Source organism: Solanum pennellii, chromosome 2 (assembly GCF_001406875.1).
Source record: "Solanum pennellii chromosome 2, SPENNV200".
NCBI lineage: Eukaryota > Viridiplantae > Streptophyta > Magnoliopsida > Solanales > Solanaceae > Solanum > Solanum pennellii.
This window is the reverse complement of record NC_028638.1, coordinates 54647026-54664530: the sequence shown is the minus strand read 5'-3', so window position 1 is coordinate 54664530 and position 17505 is coordinate 54647026. Positions and strand designations below refer to the sequence as shown.

Genomic DNA, 17505 nt, shown 5'->3' with positions numbered 1-17505 from the left:
TCATCGCTATAGTATGCTATAATTTCCACTCGCGACTAACTTTATACATTAATTACGTGGGTTGACTTCGAATTTGTATAATTAGTCATGTTTGTATATGTATAATTCGCCAGAATATACAAATACATAAGTATAATATACAATTATTTAACCTATATACATATACAATTCACCTCTCTCTCACTTTTTGCCCTCTCTTGGTCACCTCTCTCCTCCCTCTCTTAATCTCGATCACCTCTCTCCTTCTCTCCCAATCTTACTTGCCATATATACAAATACATATGTATAATATACAATTATATACAATTATATACATAACAATTCATCTTTCTCCCACTCTTTGTCCTCTCTCGCTTGTCTCTCTCCTCCCTCTCCCAATCTCTCTTGCCATATATACAAATACATATGTATAATATACACTTATATACATATACAATTTACTTTTCTCTCACTCTTTCCCCCCTCTCTCTCTTCTCTCCCAGTATCGCTCGCCTTTCTACTCCATATAACATGTAACTATAAATTATAATTATCAAACTATAACTATAAATAGTAATTAATTATTTTTAATTGGATATATGTGAATGTTTCCCAAAGTAAGTGAATTAAAGTGTAATTGGAGAGCCCATTCTCTATATTAGTTTCAAAATACAAATTTTTTTTTGTCTTTTGGGTTTGGGATTCTACGGATCGGGTCGGGTCGGGTACTAAGCAGAGGAGCTAATTTTCTTGATAATCGGATAAGATTATTCATTATGGTGGGTACTAACAGGAAGAAGCGTCCCAATTCCATCCGCCATGGCAACGGCTATGTCAGCCATTTTTGTGCCTTCCACTTCTCTCGCTTCCTCCAATGCACGCAAGATTAATCTAAGTTCATGGAACGAGAAACTGGTTATACCCCAAAATTTTCCATTCTGGACTCCCAAGTACCAGTCTAGGAAACCACCGTCATGCTCCGGTACCAATGTCACGGTGGTCCAAGGTGATCGGAATACAACCGAACTACCAATGAGTGTTGAAGCTCTTGACAGTTTCATTCGCCTTAATTTGGGAAACTGGACCGGCTCTTTCCATGTCAGGATCAACTCCGTTCCTCTTTCTCTCTTAAAGTGGATGCATCGTCTTATTTTTGTCTATAACTTTATTATTGATAAATACACGTTTATTTATGAATTTTTGATAAATATTCATATCCTATAATTTTTAGTTTGAGGTGGAAACGTGCATGGATTTGATTCCTTCATCTGCTTGATTTATTTTGCAGCAATTTGATGGTCATGGAAATTTGATGCATAGAATTACAACGAAACTTGCTGTGGGCTCTTATGGTGAAGGTGAACTGATGAGTTTATTACAAACGTGAGCTCCTATAGTTTGATTCTTCCCTGTATTAACAATGTGTCTTAACCTTGCTATGTTTCTGATGAAAAGTAAAGTAAATAGATTAACCGTCCTTAACAATTTTGTAGCTTCTTCGGTGACTAATATATGTAAAGTATATATGTTAGTTTATACATTCTAACTTTGAGAATGATCCAGTCTAATTCTTTTTGTAATTGTGAAATTGCTAGTACTTGTGTAATTAGTAATTTAATAAAATTAAAGGTAGTTGTTAGTTATCCGAAGTTAAAAACCTCTTTTGAGATTTAGGTAAAGTTAAACCATTAGAATTGAGGAGAAAACCATGGAAATTTCAATGTTTACACTTCATGTTATATGGTTATAGTTTAATGGCATGTAGGCGAACTTTAGGGAATACTTGGAAATCCAGGTGAATTTCTCTTTTTCTTGTTTGTGAATTTTGAGAAATTTTCCATTTAGTGGCATGCATATCTTTAAGTGCAAGTAGATTTTGTCAGCCCAAAGCTCAAATTCTTCCAGTGTTTTAAATAAAGTAAGTTTGGAGAATTTATTAAGGACGCCAATGTCACACATGCATTTCTGATTCATAAGCCCCTTTAGTTTCCGGATGTTTGCTTTTTTATCTGCATAGAATTAGTTAACAGTGGACACTAATGTATAGGGTATTTTCATTAAATTTGGGTTTTGTTACATGTGTTCACTTTGTGGTCTGGGAAACAAGTCGACTAACCGGCTTCAAAATTGTAGGTTATACATCAAACAACCTCCATCTACCACTTCATGTTCTGGCGATGATTGTGAGTCAGAGTGGTTTGAGTACAAAATCAAAGAGACCAACATGTTTACGGTCGACAAATATCAACAGGTGAGCTTCACTAAGACAGAGAACTAACTTATATCCCTTCACTGGTCATACTTAATAAAGACTGTTATCTGCAGTTTCTGCTCCTTTTCAGATTTTATTGCATTTGAGGTACCACTAAAAGTAGTTTGCAGATTGGCTTCTTCCCCAAGGAAAAGGCATACGCACTAAGATATCAGACTGCTGGCATGTTGGAGACTGTGTTAAGACAGGGAGTGCTAGGTGAAGATGATATCGGAGAAGAATCACCAAGGTAAATGTTTCTTACGTGGAGATGACTCAAATCAATAAGTTAAAATATCAGTTCTGATGAGATCAAAGGTTGAAATTATGCATATGTTTTGCTGCTAGCTTTATTTTGGAATTGCTACCCAGTATGACCTTAATGTTGCTGTTTGTCACTTTTCCCTTGGCTCTGCTGTGTTCTGGTCTGTGTGCTCATCGGTTATGTTTTCAAACATATTCAGTTTTCACCCTGTACTAAAACAAACCAAAAAGGCTAATGCCTAAGAATTTGAGTAAACAAATTCCAAAAGGCAAATAAGACAATCAATATGTAAATAATCCTCTCAGCATAGCAGTAATTAGTTCCCAACTTAAAAGATATCAACTCTGTAAAAGAATCTCAAACAATTAAGCATTCATTAGTAGATCTTTCCAACTAACAAATAAATATTGGTGATCTTGGACATCTCATAAGCTTCATCAGATCAATTAGCTTGCATATTATTGCTTCTGACTTTCATGTTAGAAATTATAGACCGTTTTCTAATATCCAATTGCAAAGGTTATGTAAATTGCACGGGATCTTTTCTCATGAATGACTGTTCATATTTTTTGATTAGCTTTATCTTTTGGTTCCTGGCTTTGAATTTCTTAGTATCATTCTATAATTCCTTCTTTTCTTTCACAGAAATCTGAAGCTTCCCTCTAAACGTCCTTCTATTGTATGTGAAAATTGTCTTTATTCACTGGAGAAAGATAGGCGAGTGAGAGCATTTCATATAATGGACCCAAAAGGAGTACTGGAAATGATTCTTGTTTTCCTTGAAGAAAGAGGGAACGGAGAGGCCATTCCTCCCTCCTTTGACGATTTCAAGGTAATTTTGACTTGAAAGGGGAAGGGTTGCCCTTCTATTCTTCGTTTGGACTACCTAAACATAGTTTGATTCAACATGTTAGTTACCAGAACCAAATGATTGTTCTTATGCATTCGATGGTCATCTTGTAGGAGGATACTGAAAGAATTCTGCCTCATCTTGGAACTTGGAAAGGTCATTCGCGAACAACACGTACTGGTGTTTATGGAGCAACAATTACTGAAGCAAGTACAACTGCTGTTCTTGAAATCGACAAGGACGGCCAGCTAGTTCAGGTTTGTTAGCTCCTTGCAATCAGTTCCTTGTATCAGATAGTTTAGTAATGGTGAACTACTAGTATCCACGAAAGGGGTCATCTGCCCAGTTACACTTGGATAGTAAATGAAATCTCTCTTTCATGCAACTTCTTTGAGAAATGAATTTGAAATAGTTCAATGATATGATGAATTAGCCGTCTGGATGGATCCTCAGCTATATAGGAAACACAAATGCATTGGTAGAATGGAGTTGTCACCACAAACTTAGCTCAAATATGGGAGGGTGGGGAAAGTTGTGATCTTCTCATTTTGCTTTATTTATTTATTTATTTCAGGCACTGAAATGAATATATTTGGTTTCAGCTTTTGGTTGCTAATATATTTCCTTTAATTCCCTTCTTAAATCAAGGATATCACGTCTACTTCTGGTGCGACTAATATTACAACAAATGTACATTGGACCGGTACCATATCCAATAACCTAGTGACATTCGACGGTGGTTTCCAGCTTACTCTGTTGCCTGGGGGCATTTACATGGGATACCCATCTGATGTGGCCAAGAATGTGCAAGAATCCACAGCATTTCATGTTGAGTTTTGTTGGCTAGAATCGCCTGGCAAGAGACAAAGACTTATCCGCACTTACGATGTAGAGGGCTTTGCTGTTTCATCTACATATTTCATCGAGTCCAAGGTCTGAGTTATTTCCCCTGATTCAAAACTATGTGCTTCAGGCACCATATTTGCTCCCGCATTAACCATTTTTCCTGGGTACAATCACCAACACTGTAGTATCAATTCTATCTATCTATCTATCTATATATTTATTTTTATATATATATAGAATAATTGTGTCGTGTTATTATCTGATCGGTGCTAATAGATGTTCAACTAAAATGCATATAGAATGCCTATGGGTCTAACTTGCACCCTGATTAATTTCTAAAAGTTATTTTCTCACTAAACTAGATGCTTCCCTTGTGTCAAGAAAATTGTTACCTTAAGATTATGTAGGCTCCTCCTTGAGAGTCATGACACTGTTTACTGAGCTTTAAAGATTGTACCCTATATTTTATCATTGGGTTATCTTGCAGGTTTACTAGATTTGACTTGTCAAGTTGCCACTTGCCTCTTCTCAGAAAAGACAGGCTTTATTGAGTTATTGTAAATAGCAAGAAGACAAAAAATGACTTTATTTTGTGAGGAAAATGCCACTAGGTTGCACCTTATGAGATGCTTATGCAGTTGCCCTTGACCGTATGTTACGTTATGTCTTTATTCGAAGCTAAGAATAACGTGTAGTCGACATATTTTCCTTTCTTCTAAATTTTTCAGTAAAATTATATTTCAATTGTTTAAAAAAGAATTATTTTATTTTATTTTTAGTCTGTTTAAAAAAATGATTTATTTTTCTTTTTGGCAATATTTTAACTTTAACATTTCACATGACATATTTAAGATCACAAAATTAAAGGACATTTTGATACATTTAACATAACTCTAATTTAGAATCATAAGATTAAATTTTTTTTATTTTCTTAAACTCCGTTTCAAATCAAACTAGATATCTTTTTTGAAATGGCAGAGTAGTAGGTATATTAATTCATATTTACGACACATTTTCTTTCTCTATCAGCTGACTCTCTTCTTGATTAATTTCCATTTTTTACTCCCCAATTAGATATCATGTGCTTTTGTTTTATATTTTTATCTTGTTTAGTTAAATTATTGTATGCATTTTGAGAAATCAAATCTTTACCAGATAAGGTGAAGTGCAACTAACTAATTGAACTACCAGATATTTCATACATCCTCCATTTTAAAATAATTGATATTCTTTTATCCTTTAATTTTATTTTCTCTAAGTAAGTAACTTTTTAATGGATGGATGGTGTCCAATTTTTTACCCCTCCTTAAGAGTTCTCATATTTTTACTTCTTTTAATAATTCAAATTCACTAAAATCTAAGATTAAAAAGTGATCGAGATTTGTCGTTCCATGTTATAAAACCACTTTATGAGAACAGAGGAAGTATAAAGAAAGTGAAGGTATCGACTTCTCTCAAGTGGCATTTGGTAGGTAAAGAATTCATTGTATATCCAATGTGTAGTAGTACTCTTCATTTAGACCCCTTTTAGTCCACTAGCCTGACATCTTATCCTTTTGTTTGGCAACTTGAAAATACACTACTCCTCTACTCCAGATATTTACCTCAACTTTCAGTTTTCTAATTTATTGCTATTTTCCAAATTCAGATTCTAAGGGGACGTTTGGTAGGCTGTATTAAAAGAAATAATCCATGTATTAGATGTGGTATAATCTAATACTGTGTTTGATAGGAATATGAGCCTATGTATAACTAATCTATGGATTAGTTAATACATTCTAAATGGTATAGGATATGATACCATGGGATAAGCACATAAAGACAAAAATATCTCTCAAATTTTTTTAATTTTTATTTTAATTTCTTGATTTTATGTTTTATATTTGTACTAGTAAAATTATTTAAATAAATTAGTTTACAAATTATTTAGAGAGACTTATTTGTAACTAAATATATCTAATTCAAATCAATACAGATTTAAAATGTGAGTTATTTAACATTTACTTATTAAAAGACAAATATATCACTAATTATTCGTATTTTGAACAATTTAAAAAAATTACATACATATTAAAATTATAACTTGCAATTTTTTATGTGTGAATGTACATGGTTTATTCAATTTTCCAATTGTTGGCCGTCTTTTATAATTTTAAAAGTAGTTGGTTTATCTTTTTTAAATTTAAAGTTGACATTTTATTAGTGATCAATTTATTAAGATGAAAATTATTTATCCTCAAATAATTCAAGTAGAAAATTGAAAACATGACAACAAAATTATTCTTCTCATAGCTAGTTATAATGTCATAAAAGAAATATTTTCCGATAATTATCTACTTTGACCCAATTAAATAATAATATAAGGGTATAATTGGAAAAGAGATTTTTAAAGAATTTGATTTCAAATACAAGTTGGGATTGGAAACAATGAACTAAACACTACATAAAAATAAATCATTTGTTGGGTTTTATTTGCCCTAAATTTCTTACCATAAATAGGTTTTCCTTTTAGAAAAAGGTTTTGGATTGACTAATCATTTTCTTGTAGGAAAAGGTTTAGGACTCTATAAATAGAGGAATGTTCCTTCTAACTTAATCAGCATTCACAATGTAGTCTTAAGGGCTTTGAGAGTTTTGGTTAGAGGGAGAATTTGTGGGTCACAAGCTTGATACGTTATCACTTGTGTGAACCTCCCATGTATTCCGAGTGAATTGGTTGAGGTTGTTTTCCCTCTGTATTTTGTACTCTCATATTTATAGTGGATTGCTCATCTCTTTTGTGGACGTAGGTCAATTGACCGAACCACGTTAAATCTTTGTGTCTTTTGGTATATTTCTCGTTGTCTTCTTACTCGTGGTCTTTCGAGGTTTGTTTTGCTAGCTTCCGCATTTACACCTGCTTATTTACGGTCCCAACATCATGCATTACTAATCCCTACACTACTAATCTATACATTATTAATCCCTGCATTACTAATCCATGCGTTATTCATTTTTGTACTAAACAACTCCTAAATATGTACATTTTGTGTTTCAGTAAACCGGATAACTTTTTATCCAAATTTTGTACATAAATAACAAAACAAACGGTAATAATTAGTAATAAACTTCAAATCATGATTTCACGTCTAATAAAATATCTCCAGTGTATTGACGAATGAGGAGTGACGAGTGGAGCACCCATCATATACTCTACCAATATATATACACATCAGAACGAAAGGGATAGCAGAAAAAGCAACTCCACTTTCTTCTTTATCTTTTTTTTTTTCTCTTGAGAAGAAGAAGAAGACTGAAAATGGGGGAAACAGGGGAAGCTTCAGCAATATCGTTTCCATCTCTGACAATGCCACCTCGCCCTTCATTTGAATCCTTTTTTAACATGTCTTCTTTCAGCCCAGGTCCAATTTCTCTTGTTTCCAGTTTCTTGTCTGATCAGAGCCCTGATTCTGCAGATTGTCCTCCTTCTTTCTCCCAGCTTCTCGCCGGATATGAATATTCTGGAGATCCTCCTGGGTGTCAAAAGAACTCTGGGTATAACCAAAATCGGTCTGTGAATCCTCAATTGTTCATTGTTCCCTCTGGTTTGAGTCCTTCTGGATTCCTTAATTCTCCTGGCTTTCTTTCCCCACTTCAGGTAAAAATATAATCTGCTCAAATTCTTCGTTTCACTTGCAATAATATATCAATAATAGCCAAATACTTGTTTTTTTTTTCCTTTTATGTTTTGATTTAGTAATTTATCTACTTTGCGAAGTTTATCGTATAAACATGTTTTTGTTAAGGATCCAGTATTTTAGTTATGAGTTTGCTCAAACTTTATATGTGTGCTAAAAGTTCATCAAGTTGGGTTACCTTTGTGCGGTAGAGAGACTGTTTCTGAGTTGGTTATAGAAATAGTTAAACTGAAAGTCATCAAAATTACTTTTGGCATCATGTGGTTACTTATGAGTATTTCAATTTGATTGTAGAGTCCCTTTGGAATGTCACATCAGCAGGCTCTAGCACATGTTACAGCACAGGCTGAATTTTCTACTTCATATATGCAAATGCAAATGCAAATGCAAGCCCAAGATCAGTGTTCCTCTCAGGTGGCTCCAGTAGAAGCATTAGGACATGAGTTGTCGATTGATCCAAAGGAGTCTTCTTTGCAGATAAAGGAACGTTTGCAAACTAGTTTGGATAACAAACCATCAGACAATCAGGGTAAGCAATTTGAACAGCTGGAGGTTTCTCAATCTGAGAACAAGACATCCTTTGGTGCTCTCGATAAGCCAGCTTGTGATGGTTATAACTGGAGAAAATATGGTCAGAAAAAGGTTAAAGCTAGTGAATGCCCTAGGAGCTACTATAAGTGCACATATCTCAAATGTCTAGTGAAGAAGAAGGTTGAGCGGTCTGTTGATGGTCACATAACTGAGATCACATATAATGGCCGTCACAACCATGATCAACCAACCAAACGAAGAAAAAACGGTTCTGCTTTGGATAATACAGACTGCTTTGGAGTTCGATCAGATATTAGTACACATGATTGGACAGTATTGAATAGCTCGCATGGGTCTTCTCCTTCTCGATCTGACCAGGTTCCAACCCAAATGGTATCTGAACTTCTTGTGAAAAGAGAATGTGATGAAACCGAAAGCTATTTGATAGACGTAGATGATGAAGGGCATGATGAACCAGATGCAAAGAGAACGTGAGTCCTCCTTTCATGACTAAAGAATGCGCCATCCTTCTTTAGTAAAACAAGAAGAAAATATTGTAGAGCAACAAAAGTATGTATCTAATTCAATTACTATGTCACAGGAAGACGGCAATTGAGACCGTAGCTTCATCACATGTCACAGTAGCTGAATCCAAGATTGTTCTGCAGACGAGAAGTGAAGTTGATTTCTTAGATGATGGATACAAATGGCGAAAATATGGGCAGAAGGTGGTAAAGGGGACTCAGCATCCAAGGTATCTTCTGAGTTCTGACTGCACAATTTTTTTCAATTTAATGTTAGTTGCTGTTCTGTAAGAGTCTTGTTTTTGGTAGAGTTTATTATCGTGAACTCTTCAGGAAATGATGCTACTTATCTCCTTGAACTTCTTAAATATACCAAAACAATAGCTCAAATTTCTTTTGCATCTTGATTTTACAATAGTCTGAAATGGATACAGTGTGAAGTCCCATACAAGAGGAAACTTACACAATGTAGTTAAGAAAGTCACCAGAGGTTTATTCAACAGTGATAACATTTCTTACGAAATAGGAAGAACTGGATGTATGAATTTTTATGCGAAAGCATGTGCCAGAAATTAAAGATCTTCATATGTGCATATGATTAGTCATTAGAACAAACAAGTGCAGTAAGATTCTCTGGAGATTAAAATCAAGTGCTATAATCAGCTGCAGCGTCTTGTTTGTGCAATACTAGTTCTTTGTCCTTCCAGAATATGTTTATCACATGTGTCCTGTTCTTTTGCTATATGGCATCAATAATCCGCTTATGCATCCACACTTGATATACAGGAGTTACTATCGGTGCACATATCCTGGATGCAATGTCCGCAAACAAGTCGAGAGGGCTTCAACTGATCCAAAAGCTGTCATAACAACATATGAAGGCAAGCATAATCATGATATTCCTACTGTTAGTGTTAGGAATAGAGGAACAAGGAATAAATACAGCTAAAGATAGCGTTGAGAACGTAAGAAACAGTGTGAAGGCCTTTAGTTCACAAAAATATCTTGGTTTCCGAACACAACAACGAAATTCCCTTGTGTGAAAAATGAAAAGATTGCAGCATTAGTAGCATCAGGAAAAGTAGAAGGGTGAAAAGATGTGGTTTGAGCTTCTTACTTCTGTACAAAAAGCTTATTATATTATCTATCCTTGTTGAAAACCACATGCTTGGTCCCTTGAATTTGTTGGCTGGTCTCAAGAAATATTTGTAAATTCTATTGCTAATTTCTAAGATGTCTAATAAATAAATAAAAAAAAGGTGTATAGTTTGTCATTGAAGCTTCATGGCCAAGGCTTTAAACTCTAGTCAAGAAGAGTAAAGGAGCTTATTCAAGCAAAGTTGTCAACTTTTGATACCATATTTCGTTTGCATCTCTTGATTGTTCCTCCTCACCTAATTTGCTTGCTATTGAACTTGGAACCTCATGGTGAATCTTTAAGACTTCAGCCACTAAACCAACTACTAATCCTATGTTTAGGAGGTCCAATAAAAAGCATAATACATAAAAAAAAAAAGAATTAAAATACTTATATATATAGTATAATTTTTTCGCCAATCAGATTTAGATAAACCCCTTGCTGTCCTCTATCTCTGCCCCTAGACTCTATTTAGTTTAATGCACTCAAAGAAAGTCCACGAGTTCTATAATATGTACAAGAACAAGTTGCAACTCTTTTTAGTATAAAAATATTACTAAACACTATACTATCTGTTCAAAAAAAACATGAGTTTCTGTCCTTCAGTCAAAGTCTGAACAATTATTTTGCCACTATGATTACTCAATAATCTGAAGATAGTGATGAGTTGTTGAGCAGTTGGCTTGTTTATTGAATAAGCAGCAGCAGCTCACCAGCACAGGACCCCAACGAGTAAAAGAAAAAGCAACACAACAATAAAATAAAGGAGAGAAGGAAAGAAAACGAACTCCTAACGGCTACTTTTACCTATTTGCCTCTCTTTTTGTGAGTATAAAGAATGGAAGTTTTTGTAAAAATGGCGTATGAATTGGTCTCAACAGACAAAGTGAAAAACAAAAGAAAAAAGATGATGATGATTCTTGAATCTTGGACCCACAAATACAACCACACAATATTTTTCTCTTTCTTGTTTCTCTGTTGTTCCTCTGCTTTCGCATCTCTCGACAACAACTCTAATTTCTTGGTCTCCTTTTCAAATCCTTTTTTTTTTCATCTCCGCATATCACGCAAAGAAAAGAGAAGGAATCCCATCTCTCTGTTCTCCTCCACCCCAAACTATTACCTCTTTTCTCAGATCAATTTTTATGAAAACAAATCTTTTTTTTTTTTTGCAGGTACAATGAGCTAATTTGGGGAGAGACCCTTTTTCCCGCACCCATTATTTTCACCTCCCTTGACCCGTTTTATAATACGGGTCGATCTGGGTCTCTCCCAACTGGATTGAATTCATTTATGGGTTTTGGGGGGTCATGGGTTGCGTCAGCTCCAAGCAGGCCACGTCCCATTCCCCGCCCCACGATTCGTCGGTGAATGTTGCCGGTGTAGACAATGTCGATCCATTATTGCATATTGGATTTGCCCCTTTGGAGAAGATCAAAGAGGAGCCTGAGAAAGAGGGAGAGGATTCCGTTAGACGATTTTCGGGGAAATTGAGAGCATCATCCAAGAAGGGAAATTCTGATAAAAAGGCGGCTAGTTTTAGCATCAAATTTGGAAGGTTAACTGAAGGTGAACATTTGGCCGCCGGATGGCCTGTTTGGCTGACTGCCGTTGCCGGTGAAGCTATTGATGGATGGATGCCTCTGAAATCAAACATGTTCCAGAAATTAGAAAAGGTAACCAATGTTTCCCTCGTATTATCTGGACAGATTCTTGATTTTACAAATTTGTATTCATGTGTGTATGCAACATACAAAGGTTATCCTTTCAATAGCAGTTCCATTACTTTTCTCCCATTCGGTTGCAGAAGGAAAAGGCACCATTGCAAACATTAACCCCAAAAAGATGAATATTGTGGTGCTTCATGCTACCATTAACTCCTGCATACGCCATTTATAGATTAGGTATTACTTCAAGTCATGGTCTCCGATTTTACTGTAATCAATCATGTAAGGAAAGCTTACTGACAGAATCTAAGGGAATCTCGTTAGATCATTAAAATCTCGGCTTTAATCATAGTTTGACAATTTTTACACTGGCATCAACCTTCCATTACCTTCCTCTTTAGGATTTGTCTATGTCTTGAAACACATGTAGGCGAGGTTATCTAATATTGGTTGATGCATTTAATGCGGAGCAGCTAGATACAGAGGATTTTTATGGTTGATGCAAAACTAATTTGGGAATGACGCATAGTTTATAAATTGAAAATCTTCAGCTTTTCTATCAAGGTTATTTTTGATGAATAAGTGTCTGAGAGAAATCTGCACCACATCATGCTTTCTCATCAGTTCCTACTCAATCATCAGCCTTTCAATTTGAGTAATTGGCTAAAAGTTCTGTGCATATTTTAGCAAGTTTTGTTAGCTAAGACTATAATTTACCATTTCTTTAACCCCTCTCCTGGTACCATTTTAATGAACTTGATCCTCCCCAAAGGAGGAAGCCTTTCTTTTTTCTGCTTTTACTTGCCATCCTTATCTTTCAATCTGAACTTGCATGTGATCCACTTGCTACTTCCAGTTATGAGGAATTACAAGGTCTATAATAAACTGAAAATACCTTTTAATTTTTCTTTACTGGTATCTTTGTTCCCTTATGTTACCTCTGGAGAAAGAGAAGCTTATAGTCAGAGTTGTTAATCTGAAGAAAAACGTAGAGATATAATAAGTGCGAGATAGATTCGAATCTGAGCTGGGATATAGGTGATATGGTTTATAACTTAATATTGAGGAATTTAGCAACATATCTAGACTTTGGCTGCTTAGTTCAATCCTTAGCTTTGTCTGGTAATTTTAGTGGTACATTATCTCCCTACTAATGTAAATTATTTTCTTCTTACGAAGATTCTTTCTTCTTTCAACATCTGTAGATTGGACAAGGTACATATAGCAGTGTTTACCGAGCACGTGACATCGGAAATGGTAAAATGGTCGCCCTGAAGAAGGTGCGATTTGACAATTTCCAACCAGATAGTGTCAGATTTATGGCACGAGAAATTGCAATTCTCCGCAAACTTGACCATCCAAACATTATGAAGCTGGAAGGGATAATCACTTCTCGGTTATCATGTAGCATTTACCTTGTTTTCGAGTATATGGAACATGACCTATCTGGATTGTTATCATGTCCTGACATCAAATTTAGTGATTCGCAGGTTGGTTCATCTTTGACAATGTCTTTCTTTCATTGAATTTGGTATTGAGATCACTGTTTGAATCTATCTTGTCTTGCAAAATGTAAATAAAAGAAGAATACTTTGTTTATTGAATTTTCTTTTTGCATGGAAGTAGATCAAATGCTACATGCAGCAGCTTCTGAGCGGACTAGAGCACTGCCATTCACGAGGGATAATGCATCGGGATATTAAAGTTTCCAACATTTTGGTTAACAATGAAGGAACTCTGAAAATAGCAGATTTTGGTCTTGCAAATTTCCTTAGTGCAAGGCACAAGCAACCACTTACCAGTCGTGTGGTTACATTATGGTATCGACCTCCTGAACTACTATTGGGATCAACAAGTTATGGGGTCACTGTGGATTTGTGGAGTGTTGGTTGCGTTTTTGCTGAACTCTTTTTCGGAAGGCCACTCCTGAAAGGGAGGACTGAGGTCAGTATTTCCCAGATAACTTCTGTTGAATTTGAAAAATTTACCACACATCTCTGAGAGCATGTTGCAAAAATGGGACATGATTGCTAAATAGTGCTAAATTAACACGACTGAAGCCTCCCAAAATAATATGAAGTGGTTAAATCATTCTCCTATATCGAGTAAGCAATAATATCACTGTTCCTTGTCAATTGTGAAAAGATCCTGGTTGTCTATTCTGCAGGTTGAGCAACTGCACAAAATTTTCAAACTCTGTGGTTCCCCACCTGAAGATTACTGGAAAAGGTCTAAACTTCCACTTGCAACCATGTTCAAACCAAAGCAACCATATGACAGTACACTTCGAGATAGATGTAAAGAATTACCAAAAAGTGCTGTAAACCTTATTGAAACACTTATTTCAATAGATCCTCATAAACGTGGAACTGCTTCATCTGCTCTCAATTCTGAGGTAAGCTTAACAAAGACACAGAGTGCATGAGTTTTTATCTCACCGGAAAATTCCGTTTTGACAGAGTCACCTCATTCTTTTTATTTTGCTTTTAGTTTTTTGTTCCTCATTGGTATTGATGATGTTTATGTTTTTTTCATTTGTTCTTAAGCATTATTGTTCTTTAACCTGGTTTTTATAGCTAACTTTTTGGTTCCAATTTATGTTGTACCTTTCTTTAGTATTTCAATACCAAGCCTTATGCTTGTGACTCGTCAAGCCTGCCAAAGTACCCACCGAACAAGGAAATTGATGCAAAGTTCAGGGAAGAAGCGAGAAGGTGAATTTCCTTCTTCTTTTTTCTTCATGAAAGGATTTTTCTGCACATGGTTCTATTAAATCATTGCCTAGCCCCATATATGGGCCAGTAAAACAATAAAGCCCAAAGAACAATATATGCATTTCACTGTCAATGCTGCACTTCATAGTTATCTAGATAACTTACCCAAACACATCATTATCGGGCTTCAAGTGAGTTGGCTCCAACAAATTAAATTTATACATCTCTGTTTCTGATAACCGCGCACCTTTCTTGACTTTGCATCCCTCTTATTCCTCTTTAAGCTTAATTTGAGCCTTGCATTTTCAGAAAGAGAGCCAGTACCACAGTGCAAACATCGGAAACTTCTAAAAGTTCAAGAAAATCCCGGAAAGGTCTTCAAGAACCAAACAATTTCTGCAAAGTTGTTCCAACAGAGGTTTCTGTCTTATCTCACAGAAACATACATTCATTCACATTTTTTCTTGATAGTATATTGAGAAGGCTTGTCTTGTATTTTTGAAGGAAGTTGAGGCAAATGTTCATGGTTCTCATAGAAATTACGGTAGTAATGCACAGATATCTAAAGGAAGACGAGCTACTGTCTCACGGATATCAATGAAGCCATTGTATGACACAGTATCAGACGCTGCTTCTCAGATGACTGATGAGTCTCAAGGAGACAGCACTGTTCTTTCTGTTCCTGTGCAAATGCCAGAATCAAGTGGTTTTGCATGGGCCAAAAAAGGAAAGCAGGATTCTGCAGCCACAAGATTATATCCACCTCCCAATTCAAGAAGTCAAAAATTGAGTGCCTTCGATCCTTCTGCTGTACTGCACTCTGGGGATACCTTGGAATCAAAGATGCAAGATAATGATGAGTTTTTAAGAAGGACCCACACTTTCCAGCATAGGAAACATGGTCATCATGAACGCCCAGATTCGTTTGATTTGTCGGATCAAGAACAATCAGCGGTTAGTATTCTTCCACTAACTTAGCTTCTTCCAATTGCTGTTCCTGACTAAAACATTTGTATTTGATTCTTTGCTCCCTCATTAAGGTTTAATTACATTACAATTTGGGGGAGAAAAAGTTCTAGCAAATTTCACGTCGGATACACTGAAGCCTAGTGGTAATTGTGCTTTACATGGACGAAATCACTAGATGAGAGTTGTAAAAATGTGAATATTACGATAGATGTGCCAGCAATGATCACATTTGAAGAATAAATGAGAAGGTCATTTGAGATGGTTTGGTCATGTCTTTAATGGACATTTAGCTGTATTGATCCAGAAGTGTAATACCATGATAATTGGAAGTGTTCAAAGTAAATGAGATAGACCTAAAGTCACCTGGAATGAGATTTTTTTAGAGGACTTGTAATCTATCAAATTCATGTAGACTTAATGAAAAATAACACAATGGAAGCAAAATATCAATATAGGTGATACCATCTTGTTGAGATTTAAGTTCGATCACATATTGGTATACACTATACTTTCATGTAGTTTCGTGTGTGCTAGAAATAATTTTTTGCTTGTCAGTAGAAAATATATAGAGAACATCTAGTGTTAGAGAGCCCCAAAGTATTGTCAAAAATGGAGCAATAATGCATGGTGAGGATTCATATAGCCGAACCTAATTAGCTAGAGATTGAAGCGTAAAAATATGACTTAGGGGTAAAACATCTGGTAATCATTTACATCATGGTGTTATGGTATGTGATCTCTCTGAAACATGACCAGGAATTTGATGGCCAACAAGGAAGGGTTGGGTTCTCCGGGCCCTTGTTATCTCAGTCCCAGATGTTTGACTCGAAGAAGGATAGTCGAACTCGAAAAGCTGGTCGTAGGTCCCGATTCTATGGAGGTGAAATAAATCTTGTCATATTTTCCTTTACATCAACTAGACATATTTGAGTCACCTACTTTAGCCAAATATATTGCTATTTTTACAAACTTTTACCAAGTTTTTTTTTCTTTTGCCATGCAGATATATAATTGGAATGGCTAAGAGGGGAGGACTTTGTGTCTCTCTTGTTGGTACCTCAAAGTTCATCGAAAGTCTAGGGAGCTATGCAACCTGTTTTAAATTCATTATTCTTGAGGTTTTCGTATCGATCCTTGCAGTGAATGTTCTTACATATCTCCAGGAAGCTGGTGAAGAAATCATGCATAAGATGCAAGTTCACATCATAGAAATCAAAAGGGATAAGCCAGAATATTGATGCTCAAAGTGGTTTGCAAATTTCATTAACAGATTGGAGAACATTGAAATGCTCTCACCTTTTGCTATCCAAACTTGATTTTACAATCTCTTTTTTCTTTTTATTTGATTCACTTTTTTTTTTATATAGTTTGTATTTTACATGTTTAGCTCATTTCTTATACAGCTTTCACATTATTTTTGTATATATATCATGGGCAAAGAGGGTATGATTTATTACAGAGTTTTCTTTACTCTTTTTGCTATTTACCCTGTGTACATATACTTTTTTTTAAAAAAATGAACGAAAAGATAGACAACGATCAATTAGAAAATAAAAGCATGATTAAAACGTGTCACTTAATGCTAAGCAATTACGCCTCAATTTCAAACTAATTTTGAGTGAGCTCCATAGAGACTAAAAAACTGATCTAATAAGAAAGAAAATCATGTCTGGTATTTCATTCAGTTATCTTCGTACTATGTTACAACACTTGGTGAAATCAATCTATGGAATATGATAGGGAAACCCTTTTTATATTTGAATAAATAAAAGTTAAAAAATTGTCTGAGTCTCATTATTATTTATGCGACAAACTGGAAATTCAAATATTTTCAGTGTACCTGCAAACAATTTCAGAACTCAAAACTATCTTTTCAAATTACAATGATGAAATTCAAACATAAAGGAATCATGAACTGTGTAGTTCTTAAACCTTCATACTCACCTCAGGTCCAACTCAACAAAATTAGTGGCCTAAAAGCCAAACTGAATTAACATGTAATTATTTTATTTTATTTTTTGGTATAAGGCATAAGAACTCTTTGAATTATGACTCAATTCTTATACAATCTTTAAATAATGATGCAGATCATAT

The 17505-nt window shown here is 35.1% G+C and overlaps 3 protein-coding genes across 3 annotated transcripts; all 3 read left to right on the top strand.

The window, feature by feature from the left end:
- Window positions 1-747: 747 nt before the first annotated feature.
- LOC107011591 lies at window positions 748-4446 on the top strand. Its single transcript, XM_015211153.2, has 7 exons — window positions 748-1077; window positions 1268-1362; window positions 2113-2230; window positions 2362-2480; window positions 3141-3327; window positions 3459-3602; window positions 3994-4446. The coding sequence occupies exons 1-7, from the start codon at window positions 799-801 to the stop codon at window positions 4282-4284; spliced, it is 1233 nt and encodes a 410-aa protein (XP_015066639.1). The 5' UTR covers window positions 748-798; the 3' UTR covers window positions 4285-4446.
- A 2971-nt stretch (window positions 4447-7417) lies between these two features.
- On the top strand, window positions 7418-10257 carry LOC107011365 (probable WRKY transcription factor 3). The gene is made up of 4 exons (XM_015210834.2): window positions 7418-7828; window positions 8163-8890; window positions 9001-9153; window positions 9710-10257. The coding sequence occupies exons 1-4, from the start codon at window positions 7490-7492 to the stop codon at window positions 9870-9872; spliced, it is 1383 nt and encodes a 460-aa protein (XP_015066320.1). The 5' UTR covers window positions 7418-7489; the 3' UTR covers window positions 9873-10257.
- Window positions 10258-10925: 668 nt separating this feature from the next.
- Window positions 10926-16881, top strand: LOC107011364 (protein IMPAIRED IN BABA-INDUCED STERILITY 1-like). The gene is made up of 9 exons (XM_015210831.2): window positions 10926-11737; window positions 12934-13218; window positions 13355-13672; window positions 13896-14123; window positions 14345-14442; window positions 14752-14860; window positions 14947-15396; window positions 16168-16291; window positions 16415-16881. Exons 1-9 carry the CDS (start codon window positions 11372-11374, stop codon window positions 16420-16422), a joined length of 1986 nt encoding a protein of 661 aa, XP_015066317.1. The 5' UTR covers window positions 10926-11371; the 3' UTR covers window positions 16423-16881.
- The last annotated feature ends 624 nt before the right edge of the window (window positions 16882-17505 follow it).